The 21,263-nt window shown below is 58.3% G+C and overlaps 1 protein-coding gene across 2 annotated transcripts in view; it reads left to right on the forward strand.

Annotated features, from left to right (window-relative positions):
• The first annotated feature begins 4,083 nt into the window (after window positions 1–4,083).
• Olfm1 (olfactomedin 1) overlaps window positions 4,084–21,263 on the forward strand; it is a 36,821-nt gene continuing 19,641 nt past the window's right edge. Inside the window, exons 1-2 of one of the 2 annotated variants that reach the window (XM_047525350.1) lie at window positions 4,084–4,499; window positions 17,539–17,688. In XM_047525350.1, coding sequence (XP_047381306.1) covers window positions 4,434–4,499; window positions 17,539–17,688 — 216 coding nt within the window. In that variant the 5' untranslated portion in view covers window positions 4,084–4,433. Of the gene's footprint in view, window positions 4,500–15,183; window positions 15,673–17,538; window positions 17,689–21,263 lie in introns of those variants that run through there. The other variant, XM_047525349.1, reaches the window with a different exon arrangement.

The raw sequence follows: 21,263 nt of genomic DNA on the forward strand, positions 1-21,263 counted from the left end.
CATTATAGTGAGGCTCAGCCTAGGAGGGGGCCTGTCTTAAAGGAGCAGGAAGCATATCGATTTTGCTGCTGTCTGGAGGAGCCTCAGCAGGAAAGAGGCTGCTTCCTGGAGCTCACTACCCCATTCCACCAGGAAGACAGCAGGAGAGGGCCAGGCGGGGTGCCAGGAGCCCTGATGGCCAGCATCCCCGGGGACAAACTGCAGGGCAGCTCATGGTCTCGGGACTGGCACGCAGGAGCAGAGGCAGCCTGGAAGGTAGAAGCCCTGGGACCAGACCCCTTGCCCGCCTCTGACCAGAGCTACAGCCCAAGGTGCCTCACAATATTCCAGATGGGAAACCAGTGGGATGAGAAGAAAGACCAGTATCTCCACCAGTGGGCAGTGGGCATGGCACCAGAGGGCTGTGGCCACCCTGGCCTGGACTTCAGCCCTGCAGAAGGGGTGGACCTGGTCAGGGGCTCAGGAGAAGCAGCGGGTAGAGTGTGGACAGGAGCGGGTACCACAGCCAGGACAGTCCAGGACAGGGGGCAGGCGTGAACATACACACCACGAACTCCAACAAATGGTGCTGAGAAGGGACCTTGCTGAAAGTCGCCAGCCTTTCATCCGGAAGCGGCCAATACAGTCAAATGGGGACATGGGACAGAGTAGGTCTGCTCTGTCTAACAGACCTCCTTCCTCCACTGAGTCCTCTAGGAAACGCTCTCTTGCGTGGAGGTGAACGCCCGGGAGTGAGCAGCTCCTGCTGTCTTGCCTTGGCTCCCTTCCTCCTCAAAGTCAAGCACCCCTCAGCCTCCACTGCTTCAGGCTCCACGTTCTCTGACGCACCCAAAGGCAGATGGAGAATATTAGGGGAAAACCGCATCTGTACCGAACACACACACTTTGGTGTCACTAGTCCCTAAATGATACACTGTGACAATTGTTTGTTTAGCATTCACATCATATTAGGGATTAAAAGTAATCAAGAGATGATTTTAAGTACACGGGAGGAAATAAGTACAAATATTAAGTCAATTAAAAAATGAAAAAAGAATCGACAAGATTAACTAGTTTATCAAGTCAATAGACACAGTACACGGTGCGGGGGAGTCACGGGTGAAACCAGCCACTGCATACAGGACCTGAGCACTCAGGACTCCGGCGTCCCTGGGGTCCTCCAGCCAGTGCCCCCAGCAGTGGAGGGGTGCCTGCGTGTCCAAGCTGCAAGGCAGCACGTGGGAGGGCTGTGCTCTTTCACGAGTGCCAGTTCATCTCTTGGGTGCTGCCAGCCATGGCTATGCACTGGGCCCCAGACTGGGAACCTGACCTGGCTGCGGCCCCCTCACTCCAATCAGTGGACGCTGGGGGTCCACCCACCAGATCATGACAGCTCCTGCAGATTGGAACGCAGGCCGTAGAGGACACCAGCTTTGACCATCTTCCCTCCTCTGATCACCAGCACAGAAGAATGAGCCCGTGGGGACCACCCAATGCCAACAAGGGTCACTCCGGGAGGGGCTTCTGTCATATTTTGTTTTGAAAGGAAGGCACTGATCAGTGTGTGACTTTTAAAAAGCAGCCTTATTAAGTTACAATTGGCATGCCATACAATTCACCCCCTTAGCGTGTACAATGCAATGGATTGGGCTGTATTACTTGACCATATTTTATAAATTGTGGTAAGATATCTGTGATGCATAAAATTTTAAGCACACGGTTTTTAAATGTAGCACGCAGTGGTTGCAAGTGCATGCCCCGCTGTGTGACCACCCAGCTGCTCCTCACCCCAGATGCACACCTGTAGCCACTGGGAGGTCACTCTGTTCTCCCGTCCCCACCCCGGGGCCTCTACTCTACCTCGGATCTGTGAGTTGGGGCAGGCAATACTGGTCCTCAGTGGCTTACTGCACTCAGGCACTCAGCACTGTGACCCCAGGTTCACCCTGCTGCAGCAGGTGCCACAGTGGCCTTCCTGTTCATGGCTGAATGATATTCCACTGGACATGGATATGTGGACAGACCGCATTTCTTTGTCCACTCGTTTGTTCTGGGACACTTGGGTATTTCCACTCCTTGGCTGTTGTGAACTGCTATGAACAAGGTGCATAAATACCTGTTCCTGTCCCTGCTTTCAGTTCCCTTGCTTTTACACCCAGAGGTGAAACTTCTGGGTCATATGGTTGTATGATAAAATGTACCTCTCCACCTGAGGAAATCAACACAGCCCTCTCCCTGGCCCACAGAAACAAGACCAAGGTTCGCATCCCAGCTTCTTGACTGGCATCCTGTGTATCCCTTTGGGCCTCTGTCTCCTCTTTTGCCATTGGGTGAACATTGACAGCTACTCAGGAGCATTTATGGGAACACTATGTGTTCTGGGGGCTCCCAACGTACTCGGATGCTTCTTTAGAGTTCTTTTGAAGGTGCAAAATGTTTACTATCTCTTCATTTGATCATTTCCACAGCAGGTGAGACACGCAGTACCCACATCTTTCATTCCCCTTTTCCAGGTGTGCGAACAGACTCAAGAGGACCAAGACCTGGAAGAGTCAGGACAAGACACCAGCCTCCAGTCCAAATGGAGAACTCTCTCCAGCCACTGGATGCCCTCTAACACTCACAGGGAAGCCCAGAGGCCAAGGGGCTCCATTAGAGGAAAACAAAACGCTCTGGTTAACTAAAAAAGAGGAGGGCAGAGAGCACAGAACTCCCCACGGCTCCTCTCCTTTTGCTCCAGCACCACCTCATCTCAGAAATCCAGGGGCCATCTGCCTGATGACATGTCCCCAAGAGCTCACTCCCTCCTGACCAAAAGGCCCAGTCTCCCTTGCTTCCTCTGCTGGCTGTGGTATGCCTTCCAGGGCTCAGAAGACAGAGTTCGTGTGGTACAGCCTCTCAGAGGGAACCGCACCATCAAGCTATGCATGCCCAGTGCCCAGTGGACACCTCTGCAGGTGCCCAGAGCAGGAACTGGCACCTAGACCTTGCTTTGGAACTCCTCAGGAACCTATATAAGCACCCATGGGTTCCCAGCTGTGACAGGAGAGGGTTGGACCCCAACCTCTGCCCCTCTGCCTTCACGGTGATTGAGCCTGGGATGTCTTGCTGTGAGAGGTTTTCTTTGTACAGTTTGCATTCCAAAGACTGAACATTTAAAAGACTGGAGGTGTGTGTTCCTAAATGCCTATTATAACCTTAGTTTCTCAGGAAACAGAGGCACTTGGGGTCTCCTCTCCAAAATGGAGAATTTGAATAGAAAATGTAGCCTCAAGACATGCTCCCATGGTCTAGGGCTCTGAGTACAAGGAACAGGAGCGTGGAGGGGGGCAGTGAATTGGAGGAGGGGGAGGACATCTCCACCATGGCTGGAGAGGTTCTCGGGGCCAGGGATACAAAGACAGGCTGGGCCCAGGGGGGTCCCCCAGCCCTGGGGAGAGCTCTCCTGGGCTCGGGCAAGGCATCTGGGGGAGGCCCAACTGCATCACAACCCAGGACAAGTGCAGGGCCCTCACAGGCATATTCTGTCCACTGGCACCCTGCGCACCATCACACACGAACAGCCCCTCCCAGGTGGAGCCCCAGCACCTAACCCGGCTCCCACCTGGCTCCTTGCTGCCCACTCCACAGGGACAGGGAAAAGGGCTGCAGGGGCCAGAGGACCTGACTCTAGCTAAAGGGAGGGCCCTTCTAGCCCCGGCTCCTGGCAACATCCTTCCTGACTCAGCCTCAGTTTACCTCTTTCAGTGTCACCTCCGAAGACCTGTTCAGCTTCTATTCGGCTCCAGGAGCTGTCAATCCTTTCCACCCCAGGTCCTCGCCCCAGAAACACCTGCTCCCTCGCCGCTGAGATTCCCCTCCCCACCCGCGGCTCCACTCGCTGCGTCCTGGGGCGCAGTCCCCAGTCTGGGCACCCTGCGACCCGGCCCCGGGGTCCTGGAGCCCCCTTGGCTCAGGCCCGCTGGGATGAATTTTCTGCCCCAGTTCAATTTCCCCCGCCTTTTTGATGTCACATCCTGTCCCAGCCTGCTTCCCCGCCGGCCGCCGGCCGCCGCCCTCCCTCCTCTGGCGCGAGCCGGGCGCTCGGGTCCCCCTGCGCCGCCCCCGCCCCCGCCCTCCCCGAGCAAACTTTTGGCACCCGCCGCTCGAGCGCGCCTCCGAGCTGCGCAGGGCGCCTCCCCGCCGGGCCGGCGCCGAGCCGTCAGCCGCGGGAGAGGAGGGCGCAGCCCCCGCCCAGCCGCCCAGCCCTGCCCCGCAGCCGCGCCGGAACCGGGACCATAAATATGCAGAGCGGAGGCTCCGCGCAGCACAGCCCGCGCGCCGCCCGCCCCGGGTGTTGAGCAGGCGCCGCCGAGCCCGCCTCGGCCCGAGCCGGGAGCGCGTCCGCGTCCACGCAGCCGCCGGCCGGCAGCACCCAGGCCCGCACGCCAGGACGTCGGAGGTGGCCGCGAGACATGCAACCGGCCCGGAAGCTCCTCGGGCTCCTCTTCCTCATCCTGATGGGCACCGAACTCACCCAAGTACGTGCAGCCAACGCCATCTTCCCCCGCCAGCGCCCGGCGCGGCCCGCGGAGCCCCGCAAAGTCGGGAACCGCTCCGCCCGCCCCTTGCCCTCTGCCCGGCACTGAGCCCCGGGGCCAGGGAGGGGGCCCGGGGGCCGGTGGACCTGGGGCCGAGGGAGGGGTACACGCCAAGGAGACTGTTCCCCAGCTGCCCAGCGGGGAGCACAGCTGTCCCCTCTCCCAGGACTCCCCGCCCCCACTCCCGCTGAGAAGTTCAAAGGGCGGCCTGGGGGTCGTTTGCTGCTGCCATGGGGGGGTGAGCCCAATAGCTAAGACCCCAGGCTTTCTCAGAAGCACAGGGACCTAACTCCTACCCCCCAACACACACCCCTCCCTCCCTTTGGGCATAAGCCTGCCAACACCCCCAAACCGGCACCCTGGAACCTGGGGAGGGCAGCCAGCGCTGGGGTGCATTGTCGGCTTTGTGTGCAGGGCTTGGGGGGCTGTGGCCACAGCGGCGAGGGCTGGGCAAGAGGTGCAGAGTGACAACTGGCTGCGAGAGGGGATGCTGGTTTTGCCAGCCAGGCTCGGCAGCCCCTGAACAATGTACCAGCAGAGCGTGTCCGGGCTTGGTATTCTCCATTTTAAAAATGCATCTCTGAGCGGCAGGTCTGTGAGGAGAAGCGCTGACTGTGAGCTCTGTGCTGGGAGGGCTGCTTTGGCACCAGAGTGCTCCAAGAGCCTACCGGCTTCGGGGCTTCTGGGGAGTGACATTAAAATGCCCTTTCTGTGGTGCCACTGTACCGCTCTGTGGGCAAGAGACACAAGTCCCAGTGGACGGAAGCTGGCCCCTTGACCCCGACCCCAGCCAGACCCTCCCTGCCTTTCCTTGTCTTAGGATAAAAGAGCAAACAAAGGAGAAAGGGAGGGCAGGCGAGCTGGAGGAAGACCTCAGAGAGAAGACTCTGGAACAGGCTCTCCTTGTTTGCCTGGAAGCCCTTGCTGGCTCCCTGGCTGTGCCCAGGAAGCACAGTCCAACCCCAACCAAGAGTGGGGTTTTGTGGTCCCATTTGCCCTCTGTGCCCCCTGCTCCGGTGCTGCCCAGGCAGTCAGTCAGTCCCCCTGGAGAGGTTCTGCATGGCTCTGGGCGAGAAGTTTTCTCAGCTGCTATAGAAGGCCTGGGGGGGTGTCGGACCCATGCATGTATGCACGCACACCCCAGACACGCACACGTAGAGCACACGTGCAGAAAAGAGCCACGCAGGTTCCGAGTAGCAGCAGACTGCCTCGCAGAGGGCTGTACCTGGGCCTTATTGGCACGTCTTGGCAAAGAAGCTGCAGATCCTGGGTGGCCTCGAAGCGGCTGCCCTCAGGCCCCCTCCGAGCCTTCATCACCTGCTTACTTCCAGGCACCTCTGCCTCTCCATTCCAGACCACAAGTGCTCCTGAGTTCTAGTCTTCTTTTAAAAGATCCTGTGTTCTGGGAAGAAAGTTTTGGTTTAACTTCAGTTAGAAGCTTTATCTTGGTGGTGAAGTGTTTGCCTGTCCACATGGACAGTGCTGGTGCTGGGTGCCCATCCTCAGCCAGCCGGGCATACATAGCACCCACCTCCCCAGCTCTCCAGGTCAGATGCCCGCTGACTACCTTCAGGACCAAGGTCAGCTCCCCGGGCCGGCAGCCCCTGCAGCTGTAAAGAATTTTTTTTTTTTTTTTTGCCTGCCGGGAAAGTTCCTCTCTGAGGCTGAGCCGGATCTCTCTGGGGAATGTGTCCCTCAGCTCTGCCCGGAGGCACCTCCCTGCCTGGAGCTGAAGCCCTGACCTCCCTCCCTTCTCTGAAGTCCTGCTTTCAGAATCTTGCAATGGAAATCTTATCTCTATCCAATCTCTTGTTGTGGTGGGATTTTAGAGCAAAGCCCACTCGCCACACCCCTCGAAGCTTGTAGAGTCTATGAAGGGGCAAGTGGCTGGCTGGGCAGCAGTTGGGCCTCCCAGGGACCCATCAGTGGTGGGACAGGTGGGCCTCTCCTTTAGCAGTGACCTCTAAGGTGGAGACTGGACGGGGAATGGGTGTGGTGTCGGTCTGGGCTGCATGGAATCTGTCTACCCAGGAATCTTGCCTTCTGGGGTCCCAATGTGTTCAAGCAGTGCCTGCACATCTGTGAGTGAACCATCCCTCTGGGCTCTGGGAAGGGCGTGTGTCTCCTACCCCCTGCAGAAGCAGTGTCCCCATAGCTCACCCTGCTTTTCAGTTCCTCCAGGAGACGTGGACACACAATTCCAGGGCAGCCGAGTTGATGGACTAGCACACATTAGGATGGGAACGCGTCAGGAATGTATAGATCCTACCTGCACCTAATGAGGGTTGCCTGCAGGATTTAGGCAGACAGGTGTGGAGTGGAGCACGTGGCCGGGCCATCTGCTGTTCTCCCGACAGCTCACTTGCGATGAGCCACTCAATCAAATGCCAGCTATTGATTGACAGCTACTGCATGTGAAACCATAGGTCCATGTGAACTTTGTCCTCAGACATAAAGACATTTGACGTGGTCTTGTTCTATGATTTTCAATAAATGGCTGGCGTTTCATGCTCCTTGGGAAGCCGTCTGAAGTGACATCATCGCGAGCCTCCCAGTGGGTGCTGAGGAGCTGATCTCTCAGTCCTGGGGAGGTGAGGTAGGGCTGGGCTCCCTAACCTCCAGGCCCCCTGCAGCCCGCCCAGATTCCCCTTGAGGGGAAGACAGGGCCCCTATGAGTACTGCTGTGGGAGGGGCTGGGAAGTGGCAATGACCTTGAGCCCAGGCCTCTTGTTCTTGCCCCAGACCCACCAGGGCTGTGGGTGATCTTGCCATGGGCTCTTAACCCCTCTGAGCCTGAACTCCCAACTCTTCAAAACAAGGAGGATCAAGCTGGAGGAGTCTCCGAAGTGCCTCCTGACTGCAAGCCCCAAGCCCATTCTTGCATCTGCTCACTCACCCTTTCCTGTAACAAGCCTCCTGTGACTGCCAGCTGGTTGGATTTAACCCTGTCAGATCTGGGCTTACAATGCTGAGTGGCTCCGAACCCGTGCCATCTGGCATCTGGGGCGACACATTTTGTGGGAAGACCAAGGCCCTGCTGTATCATTCGATTAAGTGACCCAAGAGCCGTTGGCACCGCTGTGCTGGCTGGGAGTGGGGAGCAAGCTGTCATGGTAGCTGGAGAAGGGTATGTCCAAGCTGGGTCCCTACATTGCATCTGGGTTCATGCACGAGCCCCAGGCAGGAAGATGGGGAAGAGGAGGAGGAGGGCAGGCCCTGGAAAAGTCTCTGCTGAGGAAGGAAGGGCCTGGGAACCTCGACTGGTGCCCCAGCACTTGGCCGCTCACTGTGTGTTGAGGGTCGGGTTGTCTTAACATGGAGTGGACCCCAGCCGAGCATGGCCTTCCATAACCATCCCGTGCCAATGACCAGGTGGGGTCCAGGCTGGTGGTGCATGTTGAACGTCTCTGAGTGCAACTGTCGCTGTGGCTCTTGTTTGCCTTCAGGCTTTATTGAGTGGTCCTGGAGCTTAGTGAGCTGTTTGCCACTTAGGGCCCTCTGTGGAGCTATGGGCCAGTCCTGGCCTGCACTCAGAGAGGACTGTAGACGGGGCAGGAGACAGGAGGTGATGCTGACTTCGCCTCTCGGATCCCGTGAGGCCCATTGCTCTGAACCTCCTCTCATCCCCACATGTGGCCGGTTCCTGAGCAGGGGACCTCTCAACCCCGCCCCTGCACAAAAAGAGCAGGAAAAGCAGCCCCATGCTGTGACTGAGCCCAAGCCTCTGCTGGTGGTCCTGTGGCAAACCCAGACCCCTCTCACTGCCGCTTCTGGACCTTCCTCTGCCCTGATCGTGCGGGGGTGGGGCCTGCTGCAAGGGGTGCCAGGAGGAATTAGGGCAGAATTGGGACCTTTTCCTACCCCTGTTATTTTAGGATCCTTTGAACATATCCATTTTCTGTCCTGGAGTTGGCCTCTGTCTGGCAAGGCACGGTCCAGGGGGCAGGAGGCTCATATCATAGGCCTGCCTCCGTGGTGAGGAGGTCCGGGACACTAGGGGGTCGTTGACTGTAAATCCTGCACACAAGGCAGCCGCTTCATCTCCTAAAGCAATTTGCCTCTCATTTCCCTGACTTCAGCCTTCCCCAATCAAAAGCAAGGTAATTTTCTGCCTTGGGTTGTATTTATTACTAAAGTTATCAGGCCCTGTAATCAGTATTAACATCACCGTGTAAAGTAATACAAAACTAATTACTAGCTAAACTGAATTAGATACATGGCGACTGCAAGCTGGGTGGATGGGAAAAGGAGCCAATTTTCGACTCTGAAAGATGTGCTTTGGGCGCTGCTCCCACCCAAACCAGCTGCCAGGGGGTCACTAGAGCAGCAGGTGGCCTCTGTGACCAGGGCAGTCCTGACAGCCTTGCAGGGAACCCGATGCAGCAGGGAAAACAAAAGGTGAAAAGGCATCTCTACTTCTTCCAGATTGTTTCACATACAGGAAGCTCCCCGGGAGCATAAGGCTCTGAGAGCTCAGCCCTGCGGGCGCTGACACTGAGTGTCACCATGCCGGAGGCTGCGCCACAGGCCTGTCATCCCACACAACCACAGCCCCAGAGACCCGGTTGTCCTCATCTGGGAAGTGAGGGTGCCGAGGCGGGGAGGGGAGCAGCCTGCCCCCTGACAGCCCTGCGGCCACCGCCCTGTCTGACGCCTCAGACACCTGGGTCTAGGCCTGATAAGACAGAGAAGAATAAACCACAGAGAAAGCAGCTCAGTACCACCAAGCGCCAGGTAGAGGGGTGCCTGCAGCCTCACCGGGTCACGTCGACCTGTTGGGTGCCGTGTGCAGCTGAGTTTCTGACTGTGTGGCTGATGCTCTGCCTGCTGCTGCCCCCAGAACTGGCTTCCAAACAGGGCAGGGCAGGGCAGGGAAGAAGGTTCATTCAGTGGTGATCGGAGTCCCTAGGTCATGGTCTCCTCGTCCCCACCTAGGACCAAGTCACCCCTGGAAGAGGAGAGACCTCTGGGGGAACACTCAGGTCCTCACCACCAGCTCTCAGGTGAAAAGCAGAGGGTCACATGAAGAAGCCCTGTGCCTTGAATGTCCCAGCATTTGCTGGGTGACTTGAGATCCAGGAGGTCACGAGTAGGGCACAGATGCACTGAGCGCACGCAGCCTCTTCCAGTCTCTCAGCCGGCCGATGCTCTGGTGTTCTGGTCACACCATTTGCTGCATCTTCCCACACACCAGGGAAGACAGCCCCGCTGCAGTGAAGAGGTGTCACGCGGTTTGCCTGTGGCCTGAGCCCGGCTGTGGCTTCACATCTGGGGGTCTTCTGCACTCATGAAAGCTCATGACCACTGTCCTGCTGGTAGCTGGTAACAGTGACGTCTCTGGTCTTAAGTGGTGTGTGCGGATGTGGGCTTAGTTACCTGCATGTTCTACAGATAAGTTCGTGTACTCTGACCCCTGATTTGGCCTGAATGCTCCTTGTGTACAGTTCAATGCCACTTAAGATCTGCGAAGAGTTGAGGCTGAAGCATCTGAGGCAGGAGACAGAAAAGGGTGAGTGCCTGGCTCTGTTCACGTTGAGATGGCAGGTGACAGGGCAGGTGACCACCGTGCAGATGGCCACCTGCAGCAGTTTGGCTGGCTGTCCCAGCCAGCACTTTTGAGGGTGGGTGCATGCTGCCCTCGAGGACAGAGAGGTGCCCAGTGCACAGCTGGGTCTGAAAGGAAGGTGACTCCTGCTCAAGTTTCCACGATGCTTTGGGTGTCAGAGTTGGAATAAAGAAACGAGGTGTTTCATAAAGGATTCACTCACTGGCTCCCAGGTGCTGCTCCATTTAGGCAGCACAGCAGGACTCAAAGAAATGGGGGAACAACCCTCGGCACTGATTCTGCTTTCAGATTCTAAGTGCCCATGCCCCTCCTTCCTCCCGTTCCTGGGGCCACCTGGCCTCTGCAGCTGCTCCTGTTATTTCAGGCCATCAGGGAAAGGTCCTGTATTGGGTCAGGGGTCCCATTTTCTATAAGCAATGCTGGGAATCAGAGAACCAGGTTTCCCCAGGGACAGCATCCATCGTTGGTAGAGGTTGCTAAGAACGTCGCTGAGGCCAAGTTCAGGCCCAGCAACAGAAGGGCCCTGAACAGCAGAGGGTGGAGTGTGTGCTCCCTGGGAGACCAGCCTTGGAAGGCAGGTATCATCTGGGAGCAGAGGCCTCGTCTCCAGGCCTAGCAGCCCTGGAGTCCTCTGCTCCAAGTGAGAGTGGCACGCCGGGGTGTTTCTACCATTCAGCTGGACCACACCCAGGCTCTCGGGCAGCTTCATGATGATATCAGCTTTTGATTCAGGCCTGGATCATTACTTCTCAATTAGTGACGGTGAGTTCTGTCCCCTGGGAAGTAGGAAACAGTAATGTTCATGGAGCCCCAGAGATCACAGTGCAGCCCAGAGGGTGACGTGCCTACTGAAACACCGCCCGGTGCTCTTCAAAGCCACTCCCAGGATTCGACCCATTTCTCTTGGGCAGCTGGGGGAGCAGAGTGTGGCTTCCCACCATCTGCACTTGGCCTGTCTGAGGCAACGTTTATGAAAGCAGCGTGGAACGTGCCGGGGAGGGAAGGCAGGGTGTGGCAGGCAGCTCCACCGGGACAGAGAACTGATGACCGGCCCAGATACACTGCAGAGTGGGCATCGACGGGGAGCCGTCTCCAGCGGCTGCCCCTCGCCCCCACTCCCTCTCTCTCTGGCGCTTTCCTCTCTCCTGGCTCCCTCAAACGGCACACGTCGCCTGAGAGGAAGAAGCAGATTTTAAATGGGAAGGGGCATCCAGCTTTAGTTCCCTGGGGGTGTCCCTCTGCCAGGAGGGAGTGGCCACACGCCTGCTCCTCTCAAAGCCGCTGCTCCTGACTCTGGGACCTGTGCAGGTTCTCGTCTGTGGGCCTCAGTTTTCTGACTGTGAGGGCCTCACAAGCTGGCTCTAACGGGCCAGGTGTTCCTGCCCAGCAGGGCAGCCGTGCCCAGCTTCGCTTCCGTCCTCACCCTCAGAGCTGTGAATCCCAGGGCTGTGGGAAGAAACGGCATTCTAGTTTTCAAGTGTGCTGATGGATTCATGCCAAGGTCAAGGCCTGCGAGGCACTACCATAGTGGGCAAGGGCCAAGGAATGCTCTGGCCGAAGTGTCTTTGGGGGGATCCCTAGGAGCCTGGAATTGTGCAGGTGGGTGGGGCTTCTATGCCCGTGCCGGTCATGCCACCCCTGAAACTTAGATTCACGGCCGAGACATCTGAGAGGTAGAGCTACTGCCCTGTTCATGTGCTCTGCCCTGCACATGGCCTTGGATGGGTCCTGTTTTTCTAAGCTCAAACTCCTCCTCTGTGCAGTGCAGAGCCCTGGGGGCGGCTGCAAGGGTCAGATGGCGTCATGCATGGCAAATCCCCAGTGTGGTCTGGGCACAGCCCTGCTTCATCACTATCGTGACTGTTCAGTTGCAGCGTAAGCAGGCCCTTGCTTCAAGGGCAGCTGTGTGGAAAACGGGTTTGATCCCCGTAGGAGCATTCAGCCTTGGCGACACCCTGGTCCCTTTGGTGCCAATGCCTCTGCTCCTCAACAGCCTTGGGCTCACCTTTGCAAATGCTGCCTAGCCATCTGAATCTGTTACCTTCACTCCAGGTTTCCCTGGAGACTCTCATAAAGCAGTGGTCACCCCTGCGGAAATCACAGATAAAGGTGCTGGACAGGACTTTGGTTTGGAATTGGAAGAGTTAGGAGTGACTTGTGTGAAACTCCTAGGTCATTAGAGCCAGTGGGGTGCAGGTGACTGCAGGTGAGGTGCAGGCCAGAGCAGGTGGGGTGCAGGCCAGAGCAGGTGGGATGCAGGCCAGGGCAGGTAGGGTGCAGGTGAGCGTGGGTCAGGGGCAGGTGCAGGGGGAAGGCCAGTGCTGTGTCCCCTGCACACTGTCCTATCCACCTTTCCATGGGGATGAGAAGCAGGTGTCTGCTGAGTTCTCTGTAAACAGACAAATGGTGCAGAGCGGACGCCGGGGTTGAAAGCCATCAGAGAGGACGAGGGTCAGCTTTGCTTCCCACAGCTCTCAAATCCCTCCACCTCCTGGATCAGCTTAGTTCTTGGGAATTCCAAGGCCTGGATCCTAGTGGCAAGCTCAGGTTGAGCCACCTGAGTTGCATTTCAGAAGAACGCTCAGCCATGCTTTGGGGAGCCCTGTGCCCTTTGGCTCCCCAACATGACAGTGAGGGCAGAAAAATGATCGGGGCTCGAATCTCCAGGCCACACCCCAAATGCCTGCCCCGAGAGGGTCAGAGAAAGCCCCTGCACCATGGCGCCGAGGGCTGCCCGTCATTCCTGGGGGGTCACTATCTGGACTCCTTGGTGCAGCAGCCTGCCAGGTTAAGTGTTCTTCCAAGTTCCAACGGTAAATCCTAGCAGGACATAGCTGACATAAAACCAAGTCAGGGTTCTTCAAAATCAGGAAACGGTGATGACCATGATGATTATCTGTACCCACGAGTCTAGGCATGGAGCTCGCGGGTGTGGGGGTTATTTTCATAGTCAGTAGTACCTGTGTTCCAGCAGCACCTCTGCTCAGTCTTTAGCTGATAGCAGCTCTTGAGAGATTTGACAGGCGCATGGGGCATCACCCATCACTTCTAATCCCAGCTCTGCTCTCTGCTTAAGCACAAGTCGCTGGACAGAGGTCCTCTCCGACCCTGTTTTGGGTGGGTGATGATGACTATCACCTTCATTGGCTCCCAGGCTTCTTCCTGCCCTAATAATGCCTCTCAGAGGAAAGTTGCTACGATTAAACCCATTTTACAGATGCAGGCCACTGTCTCACAGCCAGTCACTGGCAGAGCCAGGCTCATGAAAGCCCAGATCATCTGGGTCCAGAGTCTGCACACAGAGTGAACAATCTAAGAGGCCTCTTGCAGCAGGAACATCTGCACGTTAGGTGGCAGAGAAGGTGTTCCGCGGTGCCTGATGTGGAAAGTGCCCAGGACCACCATGGTTGGCTTTGTGTTGCTTCTGTCTGGGGCTTACGACATGCTGTCCTTGTAGCTTGCTCTTGGTTGGTATAAATGTCTGTGGCTTCTGAAGTGACCTGAGTTTCCTGGATTGGACTGGACTGTTAGGAGCTGTTCCAACACAGTAAGTGGCCCTTGTCCTTCTGTAGTGGAAAGCCACGTGAGTGATTTGCGCAGATGCGGCTTGTGGCTCTGAATCTGTGTCAAATATGCATGGCAAGAGAAGGGGGTGGAGCATCAGTACACTCCAGCAGATCAGTCCGGTGTGACTGAGTGTGTGACTTGGACTCTCCTGGTTCTGAGCAGAGCCTGCAGTACCAGCTTGCACTGGGAGATGGCGCCCCTCTCCAACAGTTAGAACTTGCTGGCACCCAACCCAGCCTGCTGCCACCAGTGCCATGCATTAACCAGAAAAACAAATCAGAGGGACTTCTTTGACCAGCAGGCTGCACACCCAGTGCTCAGGCCAGAATCGCTTTGGCTGTCACTGAAGTCCTCTCTTCAAATCGGCACCGAGCAGATAGAGAGACAAGTCCCAAGAAGGTGCTGTGTCCCTTTTAGGCAGTCACCAGGGAGGTGGCTCCTTCTGTCCCTGCCGCCCTCCTTCAAATCCCCATCCTGGAAGGGAGATTAACTCTCACCCAGGCAGAAAAGAGTGTAGCAAGTGATCTGGGGGATTCTTTCCTTCCCGAACGGCCAGGAAAGCTTAATGGAGGGCCTGAAGGAAGCGGCTTTCATCTCAGATTAGAAGCCTGCTGCAAATTCAAAAGCCCTATTAAGGTGTTTGACCCAGTCAGACCGCTTCCGATGAGACTTACACGTGTCCTGGGCACTGCAGAGGGCTGGGAAGAGAAGGTAGCTTGTGCCAGCCTGCTCTGCCCCAGCCCAGGCGCCAGGGCGTGCAGGCTCCTGGGAGGGGCACCCACGCCCCACAGCGGCAGCACAGGTCCCTTCCACACCTACACGCACTCATGGGTGTGTTTTTAACGCCTCGGACTCCTCAGCCCCAAATCTATAGCAGCTCCCGAGGTGGGCACACTTGCCTCCCCCCCCCCACTCCTGCGCGCAGCAGGGCACACACGCCCACTCCCAGCCTCGACCCTACCAGAAACCCATGGTGGTGGTCACTGCTAGGGATTGCCACTTAAGTCCTTTCCTCCCAAGACCCCTGGGCTCCACGGCTGCCTGAGGAGCGTCTTTCCCTGTGCACCTCTGCTCCCTCCCTGTTGCTGGAGAGCCCCCCCAGGTCAGGGAGCTCCCCCTTCAGCTGGGGTTCTGGCGGCCCAGACTCTCCACCCACTTGCCAAGGAGCCCCTGCAGCAGGGGCGGCACACTCCAACCTTGCCTCTGGGGAGGAGGTTGGAGCGGTCGCCACAGCTGGGCTGGCCGAGAGGGTGCGCGAGAGTGCGGGGCCCGGTGGACAGCGGTTGGCCGCCTCTCCGGATTTTTTATGATTCGGGGGCGGAGTTTCGTCTGTCCTCCCGAGTCACCCCAACTCTTTGGCCGACTGGGGTTTGTAAACCTCGCTGCCAGCAGCCAGGGGGCGGCGGGGAGCCGGAGCGCAGAGGAAAAATCCACCCATTTCCTGGGCAGATTGCGTCGGCCGCCGCCCGGCCGTGTCCCCGCCTCCCGGCCGCGGCCCCCGCGCGCAGCCCGCGCGGCGCTCAGAGCCCGGTGGCCCTTCTCGGCGGCGGAGCGCGGAGAGACGCGCCGGCAGCGGGCAGCGGGCAGCGGGCGGGCAGCGCGCGGCAGTCAGGCGTTGGCCACCCTCCCAGCGCCGGGGGCGGCGCGGCGATGGCCGGGGCGCGCGGGGCGGCGGCGGCGGCGGCGGGCGGGCGGCGGCGGGCGGAGGGGGCGCAGGGACGCGGCCGGGCGCCCCTGCCCGCCGCGGTGCCCGCCGCCTGAAGCTGCCCGGGCGCGGGAGCCGGAGCCGGCGCCAGCGCGGCGCGGGCGCAGGAGGCGACTTGAGGCGCGATGTCGGTGCCGCTGCTCAAGATCGGGGTTGTGCTGAGCACCATGGCCATGATCACCAACTGGATGTCCCAGACGCTGCCCTCGCTGGTGGGCCTCAACACCACCAAGCTCTCGGCGGCCAGCGGCGGGACGCTCGACCGCAGCACCGGCGTAAGTGCGCCCGCGCCCGCCTTCGCGGCCCCCTCCTTCCCCAGCCACCTCCTGCGTCCGAGCCCCGGACTGGGCGGGCGCCCCGCGGGACAGGGTCGTCTGCGGAGGCAGCGGGGGACCGCGCGCAGGGGCAAGGACAGGGTCCGGAACCCGCCCCTCTGCGCTGGGGCTCCCATGCGCTCTGACACCCAGGGCGACCCTGCCTTCCCTGGAGGAGATGGGGACCCTGCTCAAGGGTTTCCAGGCTGGAGTCCTCCCTCGCTGATGAAAAACCCCTCATCAAAAAGCTTAGGAAACTGGGACTGGGGACTTGGGGACTTGTCCAAGGTCACTCAGCAAGTAAAGGGTGGAGAGGACGCCAGACCCCAGTCCGGGCTTGGTCCGGCCAGGACACAGCCCGCCCTACTTTGTAAAAGCTGGAATGGAGCAGTCGGGAGTGGGCCCCAGGTCGGGAGCTACTCGTGCCCTCTCCAAAGTCCCAGGGCACCCTTCTCTCCTCATCCCCTTAGGAAGGCTCATGGGGTCCTCTGGGAGGAGGGTGCAGTGGGGCCGGTGGGCCGTGAGAGCCTGCTGTGTGAGTGTGCCCCCAGACCTCGCTCACCCCCCCTCCTGGCCTCTGAAATAGCTCCTCATCTGGAGCAAGGAGGGAGGGCAGTGGCCTGGCCCTTCTGGTCCCGGCCGACTTCCATGGTGGCTAGAGCAAGCTGAGCTGGAACCACCCACCAGACAGGGGCCCTCAAGGCCCAGGGCCAGCCCTGGCCCGTGCCCTCTAAGTGGAAAGGAGAGGTGAAGGACGCGAGGCTCTCTCCCCTCCTGCTTTGCTTTCAGAGGCCCAGTCTTCCCGAAGGTCTCTGTGGTGTGACCTCCACCTGAGACCCTTGCACCTGCTGTTTGAAAATTGCAGTGTTTTCCTCCACACTGACGGTTCCCCGCCCTGGGGCTGGACATGAATGAAGTGTAATATATCACTACCATGGATCCTCCCCTCCCAGCTCCCCTCCCGCCATCATCTAAAAATAGCAGGGAGGTGACTGGGGTGCTGGGGATCTGCTTGGAGACAGTGGGTAGGCTTCAGGGTCCAGCAGCAGGACAAAGGGTGAGGGAACATTCAGGGTGTCTGGGGCCTGCTGTCCACCCTGTGTACCTGGAGGTCAGGATCACCTGAGCTGAACTGCAAGGTGAGACCAGCCATGCACAGATCTGGTGTTTTGGTGGTCTCTGGGCAAACCTCAGGACTGAAGTGGGGTGACTGTTGCAGGACATATCAGTTTGGTGACATCCACCACATGGCTTGTGGGTGGGAGCGGTGTGGAGTTGGGAGCCCAGTATTTGCCAGGCTGCGGGCAGGAAGGTGCTGTGGCTCAGGGCTGTGGTGGCTCTGGGTTAGTCCACACCTGGATCTGGGGCTGTGGCTCAGGGTACTTGTCTGCAGGTGTCAGGAGCTGCAGAGCAGGGCCCGGCTGTGCCAGCCACTCCGCTTCCTTGCAGGGAGGGGAGGGCGTCTGACTTCTGTGAGTCATCCAGTGCCCTGTTTCCCCACCTTGCCCTCATGCAGTTCCTTGCATTCGATCGCCCCTCCCATTTACCTGAGCCTCAGTGTGGTCAGATGTCAAAACTCCAAGCATCCCTCTGGTTGAACTTATATTTTAAAACTTTGAAGAGTCATGTTTCTTTGGCTTCCTTCAGCCCTGGGCAGCCTGGTGGGAAGCCCATGTCTCTTTGTTCCTAAGCACCCCTTTCTCTCCACGGGGCCCTCGCGCCTCTTCCCTGGGGTTGGCTGTGGACAGTCTCCTTGGGTGTGACCTCCCATGCCTGACTGTTCTCCCTTTCTCTCCTCCCTGCCCTCTTGCCTCGCCTGCACCCCAGGTGTTGCCCACCAACCCTGAGGAGAGCTGGCAGGTGTACAGCTCTGCCCAGGACAGCGAGGGCAGATGTATCTGCACAGTGGTCGCCCCCCAGCAGACCATGTGTTCACGGGACGCCCGCACGAAACAACTGAGGCAGCTCCTGGAGAAGGTGAGTCCTGCCTTGGGAGTGTGTGGGCGCTTGTGTGGGCGCAGGGTGCCCCGGGTGCCAAGGCCTGGCCAGCCCGCGGGGTCCACCCAGACACTTCCTAGCATGTCCCTGCTCAAAGTATTTGTGAATGGATGGATGGATAAGCAGGTGGATGGAGACTCCAAGGGTGGCCTGGGAGGAGATGAGTACTCAGCTTCCTGGTCCCATGGATTGGGAACCCAGCGCGTTCCCAGGCTGCTGGCAGGAAGGCGCTATGGCCTGGGGGCTTAGTGAGGGCACGAAGGCCCCCGCCTCACAGCCTCTCTCTGAGTGATGCTCATTATCCACAGTGCAGAAGGCTTACAGCTGCCACGGAGCAGGCAGCTCTCTTGGGCCTAGGAATTCACGGTCATTTGAGTTTTACAGGACAGGGTCTTTGCCTTTGAGTGATCCGACCTGGCTGGTCCAGGCTCATTGTCACCCTCGTACCATAGGGAAACGGCAATGCGTGGTCTGCTTACGTGTTTTGACTCCATTATTTCACTCTATCTTCAAAGAGCCACATGGAGCTAGTGGAATCTTTCACACCATTTCCAGAAGGGAAAACTCAGGTCCCATGAGGACTGACTTGCCCCAGGCCACACAGCTAGTTAGCAGGGGAGCCACCTGTCACCCGGCCCAGCTCCCTTCTCAGTGTGCGCCTTCTTCTGCAGACTCCTTGCAGACAAGGACCAAGTCCTGGGCCTCCCCAGAGCTCCTAAGGGAAGCAAGAGAAGCAGAAGGTCCTCTGTGCCCAGGCCCTCCCTCCCCAGGAAGAGCAGGTGTTTCTATGTGACACCTGCAGATCAGGTGTCCTTCCCCTGCTTCCAGAGTAGAACCACACACACACGGGTTTCCACGCAGAAGAGTCTTGGACTTTCCAGAACAGGCATCAGCCCGGGATAGAGAACAGGTCTGTGGAGCGTGGTCCTCTGAGTCAGGGGCCCAGGCCCTGAGCTCTGAGAACAGCCACCGCCTTTGCCACCTCCACACTGGGGAGGGATGCCAGCCTCACCCCACTGGGACCAGGCCCTACCACTCACCCGGGCCCCTCCCTCCACAGCCAACAGTGAGCCTCCTTTCTCCAAGGGAGGGCGGTGGCGACTCACAGGGTTTCCTAGCTCTGTGGGCTCTGAGGACTCGAGTCACTACCTGTCCCTGGCCCTAGTGCCCTCTGGAAGGGACAGGGCACCGTGTGCTGTGGAAACATCTCCGTGCCAGTGCACCCTCACCTTGAAGAAGTAGAGCACATTTTTCTGCCACTTTTACCCACCTTCGTAAGTCACTTGAGAAGAGTTAAAGTAAAATGCGCTGAACAGATTCCACAAACATTTATTAACACCAAACTAGACTGGAGCCCAGCTGTGCCTTTAATTATTCAGGCTGTTGAGGAGGGAGGCGGGGCGTGGGGGCCTGGGACTGTGGGGCAGGGCAGGGAGCCCCTGGGAGGAGATGCCTGCTGGCAGAGCAGATAGCTGGGAAATGGGTTCCAGAAAGCTCTGTGAGCCCCTGGGAGTGAGGCCGCAGAGCCTTCCTTTCTTCCGCGCAGGCCACAACGTTACTGCTTAAAAATTTAAAGCCCCATTCCGTGCGTGCGGGCACTCTATTTCGGGCAGCTGTGAGCCACTGGTGGAAGAGGCCCAGCTCATGAGGGCACGCTTCATTCAGAGGCAGCCAGCCTGCGCCTTCCCGGGCTCCCGCTGCCCCCTGACCTGTGCAGGTCTCCCGTTCTCTTTTCCTCTCTGGCCCAGGGGGAAGGGCAGGGCAAGGCTCAGGCAGAGCCCCCCTTGGAGAACAGGGGAGCAGGCTCCAGAATCCCCAGGTCCTGTGCTCTGCCCATGGGCTGGGGCACAGCTGAGCACTTTCCAGCTAGTTCCAAGACCCTGCAGCTGGGCTTTGTGTTAAGACTCACCCGAAATGACCCAGGTGCAGCGTCCTGGGCCCTACACTTGGACAGTCTGCTTTCCTCTGGCCTGGAGTACGTGTGTGGGGTGGGCATCAGGATGCCTGGAGAGCCTTACCACGGTCCTGGGCAGCCAGGCCAGGGGCGGGGACTGTTCTCTTTGTAGAGCACGTTGCTCTGAGTTTGGGAGCAGAGGCTTTGGAGTCCAGTCCTTCAGTCTTAACTCCCTATGTGGCAGTAGTGAGGTGCTGCACTTCTCTGAGCCTTGGTCTCTGTGTATGTAAAATGGGATTTGGAATACGTCACCTCCTGGGGTTTTGGAAAGCTCAAATGAGATGAATAATGAATAGGCTCAGTCCAGTCCTGGAACATGGACGATGTTCAGTAAACACCAGCGATTAGTCATGCTCAGGAGGCCAGGTGTACCTGGCATCCCGAGACAGCCCCTCCCCCACTTCTTAGCACCTGCTGCCACCCTGGCTAGGGCTTAGGATGGCTTCCTGACCTTGAGCCTGCAGGGGTCTTCTCAGGGTCACCTCCTGGAGGAGGAGCTGGACACAGGCTCTGAGTGAGGGAAGACGGGCGGGTCCCTTGGCCCAAGAGCATGCATTCGGCGCTCAAGAGCTTAGTTTGTTTTAAGGCGGCTGAGTAGCTTGGCATCTTTTTATTTCGTATTTTAAGTTTCAAGTCTAATCTTTAAATTTTAAAATCTGTCCAGCACATTCCTCCTCTGGGAGACAGAAAGCCCTCTGCACGTTGTGACCTCCTGCCCAGGCCACTGGGTAGTGCGAGCAGGGCAGCCTCCCCTGCGCACAGTGTGCCCTTGGCCCTGGCTGTGGGAAGCGCGCCCCGCCTCCCATCCCACCGCTGGCTGCAGGCTCCTTGCCCTGGGGATAGTGGTCTTATGCTGGGGCTGCAGGGGTGGACGAGGCTAGTCCCCGCCCTCGGTGGGTTTCTTACCATGGATTTCTTACAGGTAAACCAGGCAGCTGTGTGACTTGCCACCAGCAGGCACTGTTTCCATGCGGCCTGCCCCGGGAGGTACAGCGGGGCCAGTCTGCTTGAACTTAGCCTTCAGGGAAGTCTCCCTGGAGGCGGACCCTTGGGCTGGATCTCCGAGGGGGAACAAAACCAGACCACAACTGCAGTTATTCAAAGTGACAGAGCAGGACAGGAGAGGCAGGGAGAGGAGACGTCAGAGCAAATGTATTTCAGCCCCCCAAAGAGGGAGCCAAGGTCAGCCCCACATGGCGTGTTGCCCACTTGAAATGTTAAAGCAAATTTGGGCCTGTTACTCTCAAATGAGGGGCCAGGGCATCCCATGCGTTTTCAGGCGGGGAGAGGGCAACATCCGTCTTCCTCCCACTGAGGCAGCAGCTTCCTTGCTCTTTTAATTCTGCTTTATTTGCTGGTATGGAGGATTTACAGTCAGAGGGGGGAACCCCACCGTCCTCCATTCTGATCCCGACCAGGCAAAGCTCAGCCTCATACCCAAATGGTTTTGTTCCTAGAAGGGAAAGTATTTTCAAATTCAGCAAAAACACAGAAATGAAGAGTTGCTGTTACGGAGGCCGCTTCCTCCGTCATAATTGGTGATTGGAACAGATTCTGAGAAAAAGACCCGACACCACTGGGGTCCTCGGCTCATCCCGCC

Source organism: Sciurus carolinensis, chromosome 14 (assembly GCF_902686445.1).
Source record: "Sciurus carolinensis chromosome 14, mSciCar1.2, whole genome shotgun sequence".
Lineage (NCBI taxonomy): Eukaryota > Metazoa > Chordata > Mammalia > Rodentia > Sciuridae > Sciurus > Sciurus carolinensis.